The sequence below is a fragment of the Artemia franciscana genome, chromosome 3, assembly GCF_032884065.1.
Source record: "Artemia franciscana chromosome 3, ASM3288406v1, whole genome shotgun sequence".
Lineage (NCBI taxonomy): Eukaryota > Metazoa > Arthropoda > Branchiopoda > Anostraca > Artemiidae > Artemia > Artemia franciscana.
The window spans coordinates 52,859,519-52,879,969 of NC_088865.1; the positions used below are offsets into that span (position 1 = coordinate 52,859,519).

The following is a 20,451-nucleotide window of genomic DNA, read 5'->3' on the forward strand; positions in this document are numbered from 1 at the left end:
AAACAAAGCACCAGTCATATCTACGTAATCATCTGGTTAACTATTTAAGGCTAGGGTGTACACTGACGTTGTTCTATCTATGGAATCATACGCTTGTACATACAACTCTAGAATAAATGGTAATAAGTATATAAAATGGGTATAGCATGGTATGGTATAAGGTATATAAAAAGGTATAGAAAATGGATGTGGGAATAATAAATGGGTATGGTGATTCATGCACTTCTAATTGATAATCAAAGCACCACATATGCTCTGCGCATCCTTGTGGCATCCTAAGGAAACACTATTCATATTAAGATATTTACTTCTTAATAAAATTGAGCTGATGCTTTTATAAACCTGTTTATATACCCATACCCTTTATTCCAGAGTTTTATGAACAAGCGTTTGATTCAATCGACAGAACAGCGTCAGTGTACGTCCTAACCTTATATGGTTAATCAGACGATTGAGTAGTTATGACTGGTGCTACGTTGAAAATGAATACTGCTTTGGCTTTGGTAGGTAACTAAATTAGATGTAGGTACATCGTGGATTCGAGTGTAGCTGTCGTAGATATGAGTATAGCTGATACTTATAAGTGGATCTATTTAAAATTTTGCTAAATGAATTGGTATTTTCTTAAAAAAAGATTTGCATTATTTGCATTATATTACCTCTATATCATGTACATACTATTGGTACCTCAGCCTCATTGTGCTTAAATCAGTTTAATCCCTTATATTGCTTCTCTGTAAAAAAAAAATTAAAGTTTATTCTATTTAAAGCCTTTTTTCTGCTTTCAGTGTTGTTTCAGTGTTGCTATGACAGCTTGGAATGCCTTCTACATGTTTAGTAAGCCTAATGTCTACTGTCTACATGTCTACCTACCTTACTTTAAATTTATATGATACTCCGGGTGACACGACACGCTCATTGAAAATTGTTGTTAAAAATTTCTCTAATTAGTCTAAATTAGATGTGAATAGAATCCCTAGCTACTAAAAGAAGCGGAAAATGGAAGCTTCATATCTCAAAATTCCATGGATAAATTGATAGATTAATTTATTTAACAATCCAAAAGTAAATTTAAACAATAAAAACACGCACACTGTCATGAAGGCTCTATGGACGGGAATGTAGATAGGCCTGTATTAAGAAGGAGCAAGTTGTAGCCAAGCACGTATTAATCATAACGTAGACAAATTAGCCTAACCTCCACTCCACTAGCCTAATGTTGAATTATTTCAGTCCCTAAAGATCTATGTGTAGACAATAAATCCGAAAAAAGCAGAGCTTTGTATGGCCTATTTGTTTATTCCTTCGTTTCAGGTAAGATCAATGGGCTAGATGGTGACAAACATTCGAGCAATAGACTAGTAGTTGTAGACTAGCTTTTGGCCTCTAAATTGACCATTTTCGTTACTCTATTATCAAACAAAGAAAAAAAAGAAATTGGACAAAATTTCTTTTTCTTTTGCTTGAGTAAAAAGTGAATGACGGGTTCCAGAAATAAAAGCCCAACTACAATTTGTTTATTTTTTTGGTTTCTAGAGAAAAAAGAGCTATAAAACACAACCTCTGTTTTTTGAGTTAACCGTTCTGTTCTTTAATTTAAATGTACTTTTTTCTGTCCCTCTGTTTTTGTTACAAGAAACAGAGAAACTCGCACGATGTGGTGCATTTTTTTTTTCGCTCTCTCGTGATTTCACCACAAGAACTTTCAATTTTAGTTCGTTTCAAGACCCTGATAAGGAAAGACGCATCTGTGACCCTACACAATATCATATATCTTGAGGCAGGAGCTTGAAACCTCTATTTTGTGTCTCTCAATCATGTTGAATTGCCTGTGTAATCTTCCTGAAGATCTTACCTTTTTGAGGGATGTCCTTTCTCTTTTTTCTGAATAAAAAAATAATTATTTAGTCTATTACCTTTGGACAAACTCGAAACTATAAAATTGTGTATTTGGATCAGTAAAAGCAGTAGATTCTTATGTTTACACATTGCAAAAATTTCCTATTTAAGAGTTTTGGTTAAAAGTGGCTTGGGTCATTTTATACCTAACCGTTCATTGCCATGTACTTTTTGAACAGTTTGGTTTTTTTTCAAAAATAATTGGATTTTTTGTGTCTATCCTATTTTATATTTTCCAAATGACCATGAGTCCTTTGGAAAATTTTATATTATCCAAAACATGAATGAAGGTCGAAAATTTCTCTAAAAATTAAATTTTTGGTGTGAAGTGTAACACCTCGTGTGAAGTTCAAACCACTACAACAGGTAGGTGAACATCCTGCATAATAATAAATTATGATTACTTCCACGGCGTAGGTAATTTTGAAGACAACACTGCCTTTTCATGAAGATAAATAATTGTTCGAATGTCGATAAATCCTTTGATTAGACAATAAACAAAACAATAAAAAAATATACTAGATATTTGGGATCACATGTACAGTGATCGTCATCAGCAGAAATACTAAAAAGAAATACATCAGCAGAATTTTAGTATTCCTGCTGATGACTGCCACTGTACATGTGATGGAAATATCTAGTATATTTTTTGATTGTTGTTTTTCACTGTCTAATAAAAGGATTTATCCCTATTCGAACTGTTACTTATAGTTTTCTCTCTTTTAGACTTTAGTCTGATATTAAGCCATTTGAAGGATTTGAAAGGTTCAAAAGTCACTCAAAAAGCTCTTCTGGATCAGATTACATACGAAGCAAGAAGATTCAAAAGACAAGACCTGATTCTGCTGGTTCGCAAAATATCTATTCTCTAAGCGTTAAATTTGTTACCTTTTGCTAATGTTTTTAACTAATAAACTAAAAGACTTGTCAGGTGGGAACTACCGTTCGTAAAAACCTTAATAAGGACCCAAGCTCAATTTTTATTAACAACAACACAATTATTCGGTGACCTCCAAATAGACAAGCGGTTGAACTCTGCTTGTTTATGGTGCACAATGCGTGTATTGCAGCAGACAGTGCCAAGACGGGACAAAGGAGGAGGGTTGGGCAATGTAATCAGTTCCGGGGAACCATAGGATAACCCTGGAGAAAAATTTTCCTGCAACTCTTCTCCTTTCCTGCAACTTCTCGGATCTGAGAAGAGCCTCGGATCCAAATCACTATTGATGAAGACGAACGCATGACCCCGGATTCGTGTTTTGACAGCGAATAATATCCTGAAATTTTGATTCTGGAATGTTGGCACAATGTTGCAACTGTCGAAAACTGAACAAGTACTCCATGAGATGAGAAATTTTCAGTTAGATATCTTGGCATTATCCGAAGTAAGATGGACTGGATCGGGAAAGAATCAACTCGACAATCAATGCGCGAATATCTACAGTGGTCCTGAAACTAGGCACGAAAAAGGATTTGCATTCATGACGACAAGGGAAACCTCAAGATATCTCTTAAAATGGACCCTCATATCATCAAGAATACTCGTTGCACGTTTCTTGGGTCGCCAGGAAAAACTCTCTGTAGTTTTCTGCTATGCTCCCACAAACCTCGCAGTGATCGAGTACAAAGTAGAATTCTACCAAACTCTACAGTCATTAGTAAACAGCATTCTGAAACATGATACAACATGTATACTTGGAGATCTTAATCCCGTCGTTGGAAAAACAGTCTTCATTCAGAGTTCATGGTGTGAGGACCTTTTTTGGATATAACCTATTACTAAAGGATTATAATCTCTACCAGACCTACAGCTAATATTCAATTCAGTAACCATGGGATTATATATTGAATAAGCGGATTATTTTTCTTCTTGAGTGAAAATTCCCTTGGGAGCTTTGATTAAGAATTAACCTGAGTGATTTCCCTAGAGTCATTTAATATCCGATTGTTTAGATTTATTTACTATTGACATTTTTGCAATTTGAACTCGATGTACTCAGTAGCGATATTTATTATGGATCTGGAACAGTGTGGTATCTGTTTAACAAGAATTACAAGCAAAACAGGCGGCGTGCAGTATATCAAATTTAATAAATGGTCTCATTTTAGTTGTGGAAAAACTAAATACTCTAATGACTTGAAGAAGACCTTTGTGTGCGTAATTTGTACACAAAAAGATTCCCCAAAAACCTTTACTCTGAAAAAAACTGAGATCGAAAAATAATAGTCCGAAACAGCAAAGTAACAACGATAAAATCCAGGATCAACTTAAAAAGAGCACTATCTTTCCAATAGAAAACTTGTCATCTAAATCTCCAGGCATTCCTGGTGGTGCACTGAGAATTATGGATACTATAGAAAATATCGCCAAGGAAAGAAATGACTGCTCAGGTCCTGATCTGAGCTGCCTCTTATGTGACGAACCGACAAAAGACAGCCCTTCGTTTGATTGTCATCTTTACTTACACCGCATGCATGCGGCCTGCGCTGCAATTGATGCAGACATAGTCCTTGCTCTGCAGAAACCCTCGGGACGTTTCTTTCTTTTTATCTGTGAGAAGTGCTTAAACCAAGGTAATATGACCAGCTCTAAAGTTCTCAGTAATAATTTATCTGTTCAATGCAGTAGCTTTGTTACTAGTCAAACAACACAAACCCACCTAGAGTCTCCGCATACAGATGAAGAGGGTCTTACAACAGATCATATTCCTGAACGACGTGTCTGCAGATTTCACATAAGGCGGAGAATTGCACGTTTCTCCATATTTGCTTGAATTATTTCAAAGGCATCTGCCATGATGAGTGTTGTATTCTGTCTCACAGATCTTAGTGTAAAAAATTTGCTCATGGCCTTTGTTTCATGAACTGTTGTCCTAATGTGCATCTCACTTCTCACAGAAGGAAAAAGCTACGTTCCAATACTGAATTGCGAAGTTCAAAAAACGGGGAGCAAAAAACTCCACCTCTGTCAAAACATGGTTGCCAAAGACAACAATTTACAGTCCTGCTTAGGAGCTTGAAGCTCAAACCACCTGTCTTAAATCAGCCAATGCAGATCCCTCCCCCTTCATACCAACCACTCCTCGTGAAACCTTGGAGAAACTGGCAAGAACCAACATATGCCAGCCTTCCGACAATATATCCAGCACTAACAACCAACCAGTTTGGAATTTCAAAGAAACCAAAGATTCACCCACCCCTCAAACCATGTCTTCCGAGTATCCCAACTTGGAACCGATTCAATCTGCTGGCAAGGAGATTCGAGACCGCAGTGTAAAGCCCTTCTTTCATCCCTATATATTTCCGAAAATAATATTATCAAATGTCCGGTCACTTATGAACAAATTAGAAGAGGTTGAACTTTGCTTGAAGAATGAACTGGTTGATATTGCTTGTATCTGTGAATCATGGTCCGCGACTGAAGATGTTGTAGTATTTGAAGGATATGATACCTATTTCAAACCTAGAATGACACCCAATGATATTACAGTAACACAAATTGGTGGTGTTGGTATTATTTGTCGATCGTCTATAAGAAATCGAGTTCTCACTTTCAGTAATATACCAAATAAGCATGGTTTTGAAATATTATGGTTGTGGTGCAGGCCTAAGAAGCTTCCCAAGGAAGTGGCATCACTGGTAATGTGTGTTGTTTACTATCCGCCCCGTCGCCCCTATCGTAAAGACCTTGTGAATTACTTACAGAATTGCACTGACAATGTACGATCCTTGCATCCTAATGCTGGTATCATAATGTGTGGTGACTTTAATGACTTAGATGCCAAATGGCTAAGTAATTCACTATCACTCAAGCAGGTTGTCAATGTGCCCACAAGAAGTAACCGTATGTTGGATCTCATTTTTAGCAACTGTCCTGAATATTATAATACTCCAGTTACATTACCCCCATTAGGTTTGAGTGATCACCTGTGTGTTGCTTGGACACCCAATCATTTTATCCAAAATAGACAAATAAACACTGTGGTGTACAGGCCTTTCACACCTGAACTAGTAAATCTCTACAAGAAACGGCTCACAGATCGTGACTGGCGTGATATTCTCTCATTGTCTGACGGTGACAAAATGGCAAGTTTATTCTGTAAGGAACTGTTCGAAAAATACTGTGAAATTGTCCCACAAAAAAAATATATGTGAAATCTAATGATAAACCATGGATTACTCAAGAGATTCGGAATCTGATAAAAGTGAGAAACGAATTGCATTTAACTGGACCCGTAAAAGATTTCAAAAGAGTAAGAAAATGAATTGTATATAAAATAAGATGTTCATGTAAGCAGTATGGGTCTAAAATAATAAACAAAATATATAAATCCAACCCAAGGAAGTTCCATGACTTAGTTCAGAACATTATCGGCAAAAAAGTAACCAGAGTTAAAGTGAGAGATGTCAATGGTAAACCCTTGTTACCTAGTGAAATTAATAACTTTTTTGCATCAATTTGTAAAATTCATCCGCAACTAAGAAAATTACCACCGAATGATTCAGTTTCAAATATCCTATACTAGAGATTTGTTCAGTTGCTAAAAAGTTGAAGGCACTTGATTCTCGTAAATCTAGTTATCCTAGTGAAATACCAATTAAATTGATTATTGAGTGTGTTGATCTTTTATCTACTCCTTTAACGGCAATTTTTAACTAGTGTTTTATTGATGGTGTTATCCCATGTATTTTTAAACAGGCGTAGGTAACGCCAATCCCCAAATGCAAGGCACCTAAATATATAACCGAGATGAGGCCGATTTCGAAAACTCCAGCTCTCTCAAAAGTATTTGAAAGTTTTATTTTTGATTGTTTATTTGAGGACATAATTGATAATATTGATCCCCAACAATTTGGATTTAGATCCGGGCATAGTACTGTTCATTATTTGGTTGCATTGTTGGATACTATCCTTAAGCACTTAGAAAATAATGGGGCCTATGTTGATGCATTGTTTGCAGATATAGTTAAGGCTTTTGACAGTCTTGATCATAATGTAGTTGTGGAAGAAGCAAAGGCCATGGGTGCCTGTCCATTTGTTGTACGAATGCTTGCTAGTTTTCCTTTTGAAAGATCTCAGTGTGTCCAACTTCCTGATCATGAGCCATCTGAATTTGTAAATATTTTTTGTGGTTCGCCACAAGGGACTAAATTAGGCCCGCTTTCTTTTCTTATTGTTTTTAACCGTATTTTAACAACAATTCGTGAGCGTTTTAAATTTGCTGATGATTTAACTGTTTTATCACTGCGACTAAGCCCTCCGACTACTGAACAGTCTGACTTGATCAAAATCTATCATGATCTAAAAGCTGAATTAGGAAAGGTAAAACTGACGGTCAGTGAAACTAAGAGCTCTTATATGACGTTTTCCTTCCTAAAGGGTAACAGCCACTCTTCTCATAATTCCATACTGCCAACAAAGAAAACTGTTAAAATACTTGGGATTCTTTTGGAAGATGATTTAAGATGAAATTCCCACGTTGACTGTCTGACTAAAAAAGGCGTCTCGCTTTTACATTCATTTTCCAACCTAAAAAGATTTAGTACACCAACGAGGTTTTAAAGTCTGTATACTGCTGCTATGTTAGACCTTCTCTTGAGTGTGCATGTCCTGCTTGGCATCCGGGATTGAAAAAAGATCAAACAGATAGACTTGAAACGATACAAAAAAGAGCTGTAAAAATTATACTTGGACAAAACTACTGAACTTACGAGGATGCACTGAAATAACTCAATTTGGACTAACTTGATAGTCGTAGACATGGCTTAACATATAGATTTGGACTAAATTGTTTGAATTCCCCAACTCATTGTCGTCTACTACCCAACCTTGAGAGCCTCCCAACTGAAGGACCAGTTACTAGACTCCGACAAATAAATAAGAATTGTCCACAGTTACTGACTTGCTCAGCCTATAGTACTGAGAGATATTGTAAATCATTTGTTATATATTTTACCCGTCATTATATTAATCTTGACGCAACTAATATTTAATGTTTGATTAAAATGTGTTTGATTAATATAATGTTTGTTTAAATTTTCCTGTGAGTGTTTTTGAAGGTATAAATTATTTTTGTCTTGACATGCTAATGCTAGCTCCAGCTATTGTAGTGAATAAATATGTTCTATTCTAAATGATTAATTGTATTGTCTGCAGACACTCAGTTGACACGACATGGCTGTGTGAAATGAATGGATTGTGAAATGACGGAACGATTATGATTGACTGCTATAGCAAATGACCTGGTGATAGGTGGTAGCCTCTTTCCTCATTGAGACGTTCACAAGTATACATGGACCTTCCCTGATGGTTCAGTCAGAAACCAGATCGAACACTGCCTTGTTAGCCGTAAGTTCCGCTCAAACATACAAGGTGCCGCCGTTGTACTAATCATCAAATTCTTCCTTAAACTCAGGAGGATCGAGAAAAAGGTTTCAAATCTAGAACCTCTATATGATTCGGAAAAGTTCAAAAGCAGAGGATTAGGCAGGAATTCGTCATTGAACTCAACAACAAGTTTGAAGCGTTCTCTTTCGATGACTAAGACGATCAAGAAGTGACATCGGGACAAATAAAGAACATCTACAACGAGTCAGCGCAAAAGAGCTTTAGGTACCGCAAGAAAACTAAGAACCAGTGGCTTTCGGACCGCAGCTTGAATATGATAGAAGAAAGGAGAATCACCAAGCTACAACTCCGCTCGTCCCACGACACAAACTAGATCTAAAGAAACGAGAATTACAGACTGATCGACAAATCGGTCAAGAAGAGTGTGAGTGAAGATTAACGCCACTTCAACGAAGCGCAGGCCGCAAAAGCTGATGAAGCTGCAAAGAATGGAGATAGCAGGTGGGTTTACAAGATCATATAATCATCGGGAAGAGGAAAGCCAGTGACGGTTCGGCGAAGGATGAGAATGGTGTGCTGAGAACCGGGTCCGAAAGGAAGAAGGAAATGTGGGCGTAACACTTCGATAAAATTTTAAACAGGCCACACCAAGAAGAGCCCATTCCTGTCCTCAAAACCTCACGGATACTGCTGGACATCACCACCGAGCCTCCTTCCGAAGATGAAATATTGAATGCAGCTAAAAAGCTGAAAAATGGTAGGTCACCAGGAGACGACTGCATCAGAGCCAAAAAGCTGAAATGCTCTATAACCACCCTTGTCCTCTATTGGAAAGACTTCTTCAAAATCATCTGGTCAACAGCCAAAGTACCCTTTTTTATTGTCGTCCCAGCACGCTTGTAAAGCTGTTTAAGAAGTGTGACACTATCCTATGCAATAACTGGCGCGGCATTAGCCTACTTTCCATTCCTGGTAAGCTGATGTCCCACATTATTCTAGCCCGCATTCAATGCCACCTAGACGAATATCTCCGCAACGAATAATATGGCTTTCGCCCAAACTGCTCTTGTACCAACCCGATTTTCACCTTGAGGATGCTCACAGAGGAGAGCTGCGAGTGGCGCAACAAGCTATATATGATCTTCATAGATTTTAAGAGGGTCTTCAACTCTTTGGATCATCAGTCACTTTGGAAGCTTCTCTGTCATTACGGTATCCCTGACATCATAGTTAAGCTTATTATGGCCATATACGAGAATACAACGAGCTGTGTGAGGACTTCATTGGAGAAATCACATAAATTCCCAGTGGTCTCTGGGGAGAAACAAGTCTGTGTCTCATCACCATTACTGTTCGCTTTGGTCATCGACTATATATTGCGGAGTATTGAGTCAACTGGCCTTAACCTAAATGATTGCCAGCTCATGATAGGCTGCTGATGACATTGCAATACTTTAAACCTGAAAAATATGACTTCAGAAATTACTCTTGAATATTCAACAAAAAGCAGGTGGATTCGGGCCTAATGTCAGTGCCAGTAAAACCAAAGGAATGGTGACAAGCGGCACACATATGGAAATCAAATGCAGCAACAACGTTTTAGAACAGGTAGTCAACTTCAATCACTTTGGTAGAACCATTGAAAATACATGATCCATAGCCAAAGAAGTCATTGCCCGAATTGGTGAGGCTAACAGCACTTTCAACAGGCTTAATAAAGTATGAAAATTAAGTACTTTTTCACTTCAGCTCAAACTCTACCTTCTCAATAGTAACGTCCTGCCTATCCTCCTCTATGCATTGGAAACTTGGCATCTCAAACAAGGCCTAGAGAGGAGAATTCATTCCTTTGAGAACGCTTGTCTTCGGAGCCAGCTTGGTATTCACTTGGATCCAGAAAGCCACTAATGCACATATAACGAACATTGCGGGCCAGACATCCCTCATCGAAACCATACGAAGACGTGGATGAAGCTACCTAGGCCCCGTACTGCGTCTGAACGACACCAGAATCCATAAGCAAAAATTCTTTTGGCTACCCGAAGGCACCCGCCGCGGAGGACGACCCAAAAACAGGCTCTGTCGTACCTTCAACAGCGACCTGCTTCACCTTCATGCCTCTCTACAACCAGAGCGGAAAGCCTTTATCGCTGCCGCCAGTTACAGAAACGATTGGAGACTCTTCTTAGATGCCTTTGGTGCCTCTGGAGACACAGGAAGATCTAAGGTCTATGATATTGTATTCGGTGACCAGTTTTAATTTTGACAATTTTTTGATATAAAACATTCCACAATTACAACCAGTTTGCAATGAGATATGTGTTGTTTCAAAACCAACAAGTTTTCTCTAATATATCAGTTTTGTAATGATGAATTACGCTAGAAGGTATAGCTTTTTTTCGAATGTCGATTCCTCCATTTGATAGCCATTTTATTGCACACAACGTTTGGAAATGACATCAATGGACAATCTTGCACACACAAAAATGTGTTGCACAGATCCATACAGATCCTTAACTGCAATTTAGGTGTTGCTCACATATTGCGATGGCAAAAGGCTAAGTGTTTACTCACCTTTGTACCTGAAATTTTTATCTTTGGGGAAAAGAGGCACAGGAGGGGGCTAGTTACCCCAACCTTTCTGGTCAATTAAAGAGGGCGCTAGAACTTATAATAGTCACCTAACCTTTACTCATCAAAAGTTAGGACCCTGAGGATATTTGCCTAGTTTTAGGTATCTTAACAATAGCTAAAAAACCGAATTTAGCGTAAGAGAAAAACCCTGTTGCAGAGGCTTCAATTTTAGATTTTTTTTTAAAAGTTCGTGGTATCAAGCCGTAAGGACCGATTCGACCCAGTAGCACCTAAAACTTTAAAAAGGAATTTTGATGACAATTAACGCATCAAAAGAATTGGCTTTTCGTGTTTCTAAATATATATGAATCATTAAGTTTAATTTTACCCATCAAAAGCTGCGAGCCTGAGAAAATTTGCTTGATTTTGAAGAATGGAGGAAAGACCCCCAAAAAGTCAAGAGATCTTAATTAATATCCCTTCATCACATCAAAGAACCATATAGTGGCTGTTTCAATCTCCTATCTACAAAAATTTGGAACTTTTTTTCAGAAATACAATTATAAATATATATTTATTTTTGTTTGTTTTTTCTCAGGGCTCATCACATTTAACCAATGGCCCTGGAAGACCGGGAGATGCCTCAGTAAAATGAATATTATAAGTTCTAGTGCCCTCTTTAAGGGACCAGAAAGGTTAGGGTAACTAGCCAAGTAAGCTGTTTCACTAGCACCTTCTAGTGAAATAGTTTACTCGTTTTTGCTCATATTTTGAGAAAAGATTAATTCAGCTTTTTGAAGTCCTTGTTATATTTGTTTAGAACTAAGACGGATTCCTAGGCAAGAGTGCTACATAAGCAAAAGCATGGAAGCAGGAAACACAGCCCAACGTCCTTTGTATTTAGTTTTAAAGAAATAATGTTTATTTCTCACTAAAATAGATATCAGTACTATTGGAGTAACAAATCAAAAATTAGATCTGCTTTTGGTTAGCAATATATTTGATCGTGAAAGAACTACATATTTGCCGGTGAATGATAGAAAAAGACTAGTTGAAATTATGACATTGAAGAAGTCACATAAGAATAGATATCTGCTCTCTGTGTTGAACATTTCAAACCTACGACTTAGGAATTCCATTCTAAACAATGTACGCTGGGAAATTCATTAAAAGTATTTCCGACCTTTGTTTGACTTTAACCGTAGTCAATGTTGAAGTGCCACATGCAATTAGGAAACAAAATAAGTAACATCGGCCAATCTTCTGTGCCCTGTCAAAGAAGAAAAATAGTTAAAAAAGAAAAGAAAACATCTGTTTCAGAAGGAAGAGGGTTTTTCACGCTTCTATTGCAAATAATTGCCCCTCTTGTTAGTAATCTTCTTCTTCATCTTTGGACATAAGAATAACATTGGCCAAACTATATAAATTGACTGTAATTGACTTGACTCCATCACCACAGCAAATCTTTGAGTGTAATCTTACAGATTTCACTAAGGATGATAGCACACTCCATGATCATAAACTTGAGTTTTCAAACGACACTTCGTCGTGTTGACAAGCAAAACCGTATAGGATCAAACCCATCAGTAACGTGATCGGGTTGATAAGGAAAAGTTGCAATTGCGAAGCAATGCCACCAATCACCTTAAGCAATAACACTTCCAATTTCATTGATCTGATAACAGATCTTGTCCCTTATTGTCAAAAAATATATCCACCAATCTCCCAAATTATTTGAGCACCTCAAACTTTCGTAATGCGCTCTAGTTAACAGACAAGCTTTCAAACAATTAATGCAAAGTAAACATGTCAATTTGACAGGAGATAAAAATGATTAGAAAAACTTTAAAATATTGTCTACAAGTACATTTAAATCAAGTTTCATCAGCAATGATCGAACTCTCAACAGTCAAACTAGTAGACAATCTGGTCAATATTAGTATACAAAAAGGTAATGGATGCTGTACGGATTTACGTGCAAAATTACTAAAATTCTGAAGTATTTCTACGCAGATATTTATGAGGTGGGAAGTCCAAGTGCACCCAGAACACATCCCCGCGCCTCAAACAGCTAATGGTGTGTTGGGGAAAACTATCCACAAATGAACCTAGCTACGTTCTTTATTGAATTTGTAAGCTTCGAGGTAATTATCGCCAAAAAAACTAAGGCATTTTAACCCCTTGCAAATTATGCAAGCAGCTCTTATGACTTTGGATGATTTGCAGCGACGACACAATACGCCGTATAAATATATCCCATTTACACTCAATTTCTTTAGTCACTATGTTCCTATGTAATCTCATTGAAAACTAAGCCTTTGCGGGGAGCTTCTAATTGCTCTGGACTTGATGTTTGTTGAAGGAGAGGTGTACTGTAAAATTCAGATGGATCGGAGAGGTGAATTTATCAATCCATGTGTAAAGAAAGTTCTGCTGATATACAATAAAGAGTTGTATCATAATCATACTTCAGTTCAGGCTTCATTCCCCGAGTGATTGATCAGAACCATTCCCCTTGTCTTTTTCAGATATCGCAAAATCAAGAACACTAAGGATTTAGATATTTTTATGGAAACATATAATGAACGATCTCATCGATCCATGTTGAAGCGTTCACCCAGGGAATTTCATCATAGTGAAAATACAGGTGGCATTTTCTTTGACCAGCGAAAAAGAAATAGCGCAAAAAGTTAAAGTCCTCTGCGGGAGATGTAGTTAGAATTAATTCTACAAGCAATACTTTTGAAAAGGGTAATTATATGGTCAACTGAACCTTTTAAAGTATGGAAAATTCTGTAGAGTGTACCGGTGACCTACCGAATGCGAGACACAAAAGACAATGAGATATTATGGGGAGTTTATGTCTATGAAATGTAAAATATTAAAGACAGTTGATTGTATTAAATTGAAAAGATATTAAAACTCGAATGTGGGGAGGTGAGAAACAGTTGTTGGTTCCCCGGCTTAGGTGCAACTCTGACTTCGATTCTTGGAGTGTTGCTGAAGACGCACACAATGTCCACTTCTAAGGATTTCTCTGTGACTTTTATATCAATATTTCCAATCCCCTCTGTTATGATTTGAAAAAAAAAGTTACTTTTGACTAAACTCTCCAACTATCAAATTTGAAGGCAGTTATAAACTGCTCTCGTTGACTGTATCCTCAAGAATGGATATGGTGTTCTAAGAAAGAGGGTGGCATGTGAAATTAAAGCAAGACTCTTAGATTGGCCATTCCCAACGAGGAGTGGGTGTTAGATATAGATTCTAAAGAATACCACTTTGGCCATCCATACACTAAAGGAATTTAACAATACATATGAGCTTCTCCAATTTATCAAGAACGAAATCTAGAGTAGAAAATAGGCTTTCATGTTCAGCTAATCTGTCGAACAGAGAAGAATTTACACTACCTATCCGATGAAGACAGAAAGAACTATCGTCAACAATAATTTACTTGAGGTACTTGGTTTTAAGATATTGTAACTAATACGAAGAATTTCATTGGAAAAGATCTTTTGATTCATGTAGAGTGTACACCAAGTTTCTCCTCTGACACTTTCATGTTTCTTCTACAATTCGTTTGTGGTGCCCTCCAGAATCGGTAACACCAATGTCTCCTTGCTATAAATTCTGGAGAGATTATCTGTGGAGAACAATGGTCACCACTACAATATAAGTTATCTCCATTATGTCCGCATAAATACTTCATATTTTGAACTCTGTCAATTAATGCTAAGAACTAAATTCAGAGATTTTTCAGCTCTGAAGAGTCATGTATGTCATTATATTTCATTTTATACCCATTCAAGATGAACAATAGAAGAGTCCCATATGCCTCTTCTGATACTGATTGTCACATTTCTGCTCTTAGTCCATATCATATAGGAAATTGATTGGACTATTACAAAAGGCGCACTACATTGTCCGGCTTTAATCTTAGTTGTTTATTTTCTTTGCCATTTCGTTCTGCACTAGCACATGCATCTCCCGATACTGACAGTCACGTTTCCGCTCTTAGTCAATATCAAGTAGGAAATAGATTGAACTATTACAAAGGGCACACCACATTTTCCGGCTATAAGCTTAGTTGTTCATTTTCTAGGCCATTTTGTTCTGCAATAGCACATGCCAAGATATATATTGTACCAGCTACAATAAATTCTGTAGCATTAATACTGTAGGACTGGGTCACGGGTAAATATTTTAAGAATAGTATTAAGAAAAATATTTAATCCCTAGCAAGAGTTCTTGGTGAACATTAAAAATTACAGCAATGTGATAAGGGTTTCAAAAGGGTACTTGGTAGCCATTCACTCATCAGACTCTATTTTCATAGGATGACGTAGAAACCAAATTTTCCTATTATTTGAACAAATGAAACATGAACGATGCTCCATCTCCCGACATATTTTAAATCCATGTTGATACTAACCTCTAGCATGTCAACTGAATTCCTCTCTTGGGTTCTTTACAATCAAACCAGGTTAGATACTCTTTCAATGTTCACATTTATCAGAATGACGATTAAAACTACGGCATTCTCCAAGATGCAAATCACAAATATATTCATCACAATCTAAACTGTCTTTAACCTGAAACGCATACTCTTTATGTAACTTACAAAGGTTTCATAATATCCGTTTGTCGTAGGTATTTTCGAAGACCATTCTACATTTCTACTATTACTACTTCTAAGAACTCCCAATGGCACCAAGTCCCATGTGTCCAACACAGCTACGCAGGCTCCTCCTCCATTCTCATCTATTCAAAGCCTCTCTTTTTAGACTCTCATAAGAAGCACCCATTTTAGGCCTAGACGTCTGGCAGAAAAGGACAATATTTGGCAATATCTCATCTTTTATCTGTTGGATATCACAATTACATCTTCAGTTATTTCCTGCCTTAGCTATTTAGTCTTTAGTCTTCTTAACATTGGTTTTCAAACCTATATTAGCACCCCGAACTCGCAAACTTTTAAAAGTTTATTCATCTTGTTCAAACTTTCATCAAGGATGCTTAAATCATCAGCATATTCTAATTCAAGGAAAGTTTTTCCTCTCCATCTGATTCCCTGTTCTGTCATTGCCTTTTTTTGTGTACCTCAAGACAAAGTCCATCAAAGTGATTCACATAAAGGAAGGATAAAACACACCCCTGCTGAACTCCTCATTTAACAGGGTATGATTTAAAGAATGTGAAAATTGCGACTCGTAAGGCAACGACGTTAAAATTTTGACTGACGTTAAAACATTAATGACGTTAAAACGTTAAAGCATTGTGACTGATTAATTGAAACGCTTCCAAGTGTACTTATTAGGAGTTTCAGAAACTCACATCCTAGGGGTGGAAAACATGAAGTTAGGGGATATTGAATCTATTTACTCAGGAAGGAAGGATAGCGTACATAGACAAGGAGTAAGACCCATGTTTAATAAAAAAGTTGCTAAGTCTTGTTTAGGCTGGGAACTTACTAATAATAGAATGGTAATCGCTCATTTTGCGACATAAAAAGTGCAGGATATCAGTCATAGTAGTATATGTCACTGTGGAGTCGACCGACGAAGATAGTAGGGACTCAGATGAAGTTTACTTGCAGCTGCAGGAACAAATAGACAGGGATCAACGTCGAAACTATATGTCACTGTGGAGTCAACCGACGAAGATAGTACGGACTCACATGAAGTTTACTTGCAGCTGCAGGAACAAATAGACACGGATCAAAGTCGAAACTATTTGTCACTGTGGAGTCGACCGACGAAGATAGTAGGGACTCAGATGAAGTTTACTTGCAGCTCCAAGAACAAATAGACAGGGATCAAATTCGAAACCTTATGTCACTGTGGAGTCGACCGACGAAGATAGTAGGGACTCAGATGAAGTTTACTTGCAGCTGCAGGAATAAATAGACAGGGATCAAAGTCGAAACTATATGTCACTGTGGAGTCGACCGACGAAGATAGTAGGGACTCAGATGAAGTTTACTTGCAGCTGCAGGAACAAATAGACAGGGATCAAGGTCGAAACTATATGTCACTGTGGAGTCGACCGACGAAGATAGTAGGGACTCAGATGAAGTTTACTTGCAGCTGCAGGAACAAATAGACAGGGATCAAAGTCGAAACATGGTGTTCTTATTAGATTTTACGCCCAGGCTGGTAGAAATAGGGGTAAGTGGTATCTTGGCCTAATTAAATTCGCTTTGGGAAAAGGAAACAGTAAAGGCTATAGATTGCTGCAGTTTTGTAGGTATAACAATCTAAGTTACTAAGTAATATAAGAAAACAGTAATGGCTACAGACTGCTGCAATTTTGTAGGTATAATAATCTAGTTATTACCATTGCAGTATTTAGTCATAAAATGGCCCATAAGTTAGCAAGGTATTCACATAATGGTAAACAGCTAACCTTATCGATTATGTTGTTGTAAACAAAAGACTTGCAGGATCAGCACAAGATTCTAGGCTATATAAGAGTGTTGTTATTGATGTTAAAAGAAAAGATCACCATCTAGTAGTGTTAAGGGTTAATTTAAAGCTGAAATTTCGATAGGGTAACTACGTTCCGGGAAGCTATAATGTTGGTAGATTCCAGCATGAAAATTTGAGAGAAACTTTTGAGAATCAGTTGAATATTAAACTGGAGAGTTTAAAATTTAACAATATAAAAGATGGATGGAATAAGTTCAGGAAAATAATGCATGACGTTACTGATGGTGTGTAAGGAAAGAAAGTTAGAAACGCAACTACGAATATTACTGAAAACACTTTAGGTTTAATAGAGTGGGAACCGGTTTGTAGTAGAATTATGAAAAAAGGAGAATGTAAAGAAAGTGGAGAAAGCATTGAAACATGAGCTAAAGAGGTATGATGAACTTAAGTGAAAACCATGGATACAATTGTTGAAGATCTGGAAGATGCAGCTAGACAACATAATAGTAAAATAAAGTACTGGCATGTTCAGAAATTCAGAGGGAGTTGCCAATCTGGACTTGTTCCTGTAAAAGATAAGGACGGGGCCACAAAGAGAAAGAATTAAAGAGAGATGAACAGAATATTTTGAAAATGTGCTAAGCTAGGAGAGAGTTACAGGAAAAGATAAAGAGGAAAATGAAGAAGTTTGTGAAATCTTGTGTGCCTGCAGATTGTTTTCAGCACCCAACTGACTGACAGTATTTGAAACAGTAGGTTGTGCGAAATGTGTAGTTCAGTCTCTCTTTCTATGGCTCTAATAAGAGAAAGGTTGGAATGGCTAGGGCGTGTTCTACGGATTAAGTATGGCCGATTACTAAATATTTTACATTTGGGCCTACCGTCTAGTGCTAAACCGAAAGCGGGTCAGAAGAGGGAATCTCTTGAGAGGGTGTAAAGAGGAAAGCTTTGAAAAGTTTATTATGGAGGTGGGGCTTGTGTAGCTTTGCTGGGCTCAGGTGGTTTTCTGCTGTGGTGAGTCGTTAGTAGCAGTAGTAGAAGTTTCTATCCGAATTTTGCGAAAATAATGTTATTTTCTACTGTGTTGCCTGAAAAAAAAACGAAGAGTATTTTTTCGAATGCGTTCTAGCTTTTGTACTAGCAAGTCCTTTGGTTTTAAAGGGACAGCTAATTTTTAAGACGAGTCTACAGGTTATTATGTACACTGTACAAAAATTAGAGCACGTAAGTTGGCACATTATCATTTCATGTTTGTGCCAATAAACAAGTTTTAGAACGCAATTATGATATCATTCTTGTGATACCGGTTTTGAAGAATATATACTAAGAGTATCATTGGAAGCTGGAGGTTCCTTCCTCTCGATGGAACTCCAAATAATTAGATTACAGTTAAAAAAGGAACATAAGAAAAAGAAACTATTCAAAATAAAAGAAACGAGTCAGAATAGAAACCTTCGTTTTTTTTACAAAAAAATAAAATCTTTAATCAATCAACACTGATCCAAGAAGGTAAAAAACTGAGATTTAATAGAAACCTTTTTTTCATATATATATATATATATATATATATATATATATATATATAGCCAGGAAAAAAAAGCCAAGAGACACAAGCAGATATTTTGGCAAGGATTTCTGCCAAGCTGTTCTAAGTGCTCAGCTGAAAACAAATTATAATTTTTGTTTTTTCTAAACTAAACTTAAACATAGTTCGGATCTAGATGATAATCAGCAACTGTGGCGGAACCTTGCAATCTATGCCCTCTTCATACCTGACTTTACCTTAGACCTTAGATCCTTCTGTGCCACCAGAGGTACAGGCCAACATCAACGAGCCGCTAGTCATCCTACATATGCGCCGCTGTCCAAGCATCTTCCTATTTGGGTTGGATCGTCGTGCGAATTTTGGACAGGTCCCGCTAATAAGGGTGACACAAGATATTCCTTGGTCGACCTCTTCTGTAGATTCCCTGAGGCTACCATTCCAATATTTGTCTCGTGATCCTACCGTTGCTCATGCGGATCACCTGCCCAAGGTATCGCCACCTTCATTGCCGAATGACATCTATAACTATGGGTTGGCCTGAGATAGATCGAACTGTCTGGTAGTCGGGTTTGTCCAGTCGACGTCCAGAATCTTACGGAAGTAGTTGTTCTCGAGAGCAAGAATCCATCTCTCTTGATGCTGATTTAAATTCCAGCTCTCTCTGATGTAGAGAAGTAAAGAAAGAACTTTGCTATTAAAAAGCCTCATTTTTAATTTCTAGGAATACTTTATCGATCGCCATGCTGGTTTTAGTCTTTTAAAAGCTCCATTGGCTTGCCTTATCCTCAACTGCACTTCCTAATCGCTTGACTCTGAATTCTCCACTATATTGCCGAAGTACCTGAACTTTATGTCCTGGTCAATAGTTGAGTTTTGACGCTTTCTATTCAGGGGAGAATCAGTTAATGCCATGCTATTTGTTTTCTCTATTTTAACCTTGAGGCCAAGATAGCCAACCTTTTTAGGGATAGTAATGAAAAGACACTGGAGTTTGTTCTTGTTACTTTCCATCAAGGCAATATCGTCAGCAAAATCCAGGTCGGCTGGTTGTTTGGTTTTTCTAATTGGATGCCAAACCCTGTACAACGACGAAGTTGGTAGCCAACAGCAATGACAAAGAGGATTGGAGAAAGAATACAGCCCTGTTTTACGCCGGTCATATTTGTGTTAATTCTCTTTTTGGTGAAGTGTTGTCTAGTTCTTCATTAATAGTACTTACCCTTTTCTTTTTGGTATACAGCCCATTTTCTGAGAATTATCGACAATAGCCTCGAAAATTTTACTATATATATATATATATATATATATATATATATATATATATATATATATATATATATATATATATATATATATATATATATATATATATATATATATATATATATATAAACATATATATATATAAAAAAATATATATATATACATACGTACATATGTACATATATATATATATATATATATATATATATGTATATATATATATATATATATATATATATATATATATATATGTATATATGTATATATATATATATATATATATATATATATATATATATATATATATATTTATATATATATATATATATTTATATATATATATATATATACATATATATATATATATATATATATATATATATATATAT

At 36.7% G+C, this 20,451-nt stretch overlaps 1 protein-coding gene across 1 annotated transcript; it reads left to right on the forward strand.

The window, feature by feature from the left end:
- The first annotated feature begins 3,206 nt into the window (after positions 1-3,206).
- LOC136025562 (craniofacial development protein 2-like) lies at positions 3,207-3,671 on the forward strand. The gene has a single exon (XM_065701590.1). It carries the CDS (start codon positions 3,207-3,209, stop codon positions 3,669-3,671), a length of 465 nt encoding a protein of 154 aa, XP_065557662.1.
- The last annotated feature ends 16,780 nt before the right edge of the window (positions 3,672-20,451 follow it).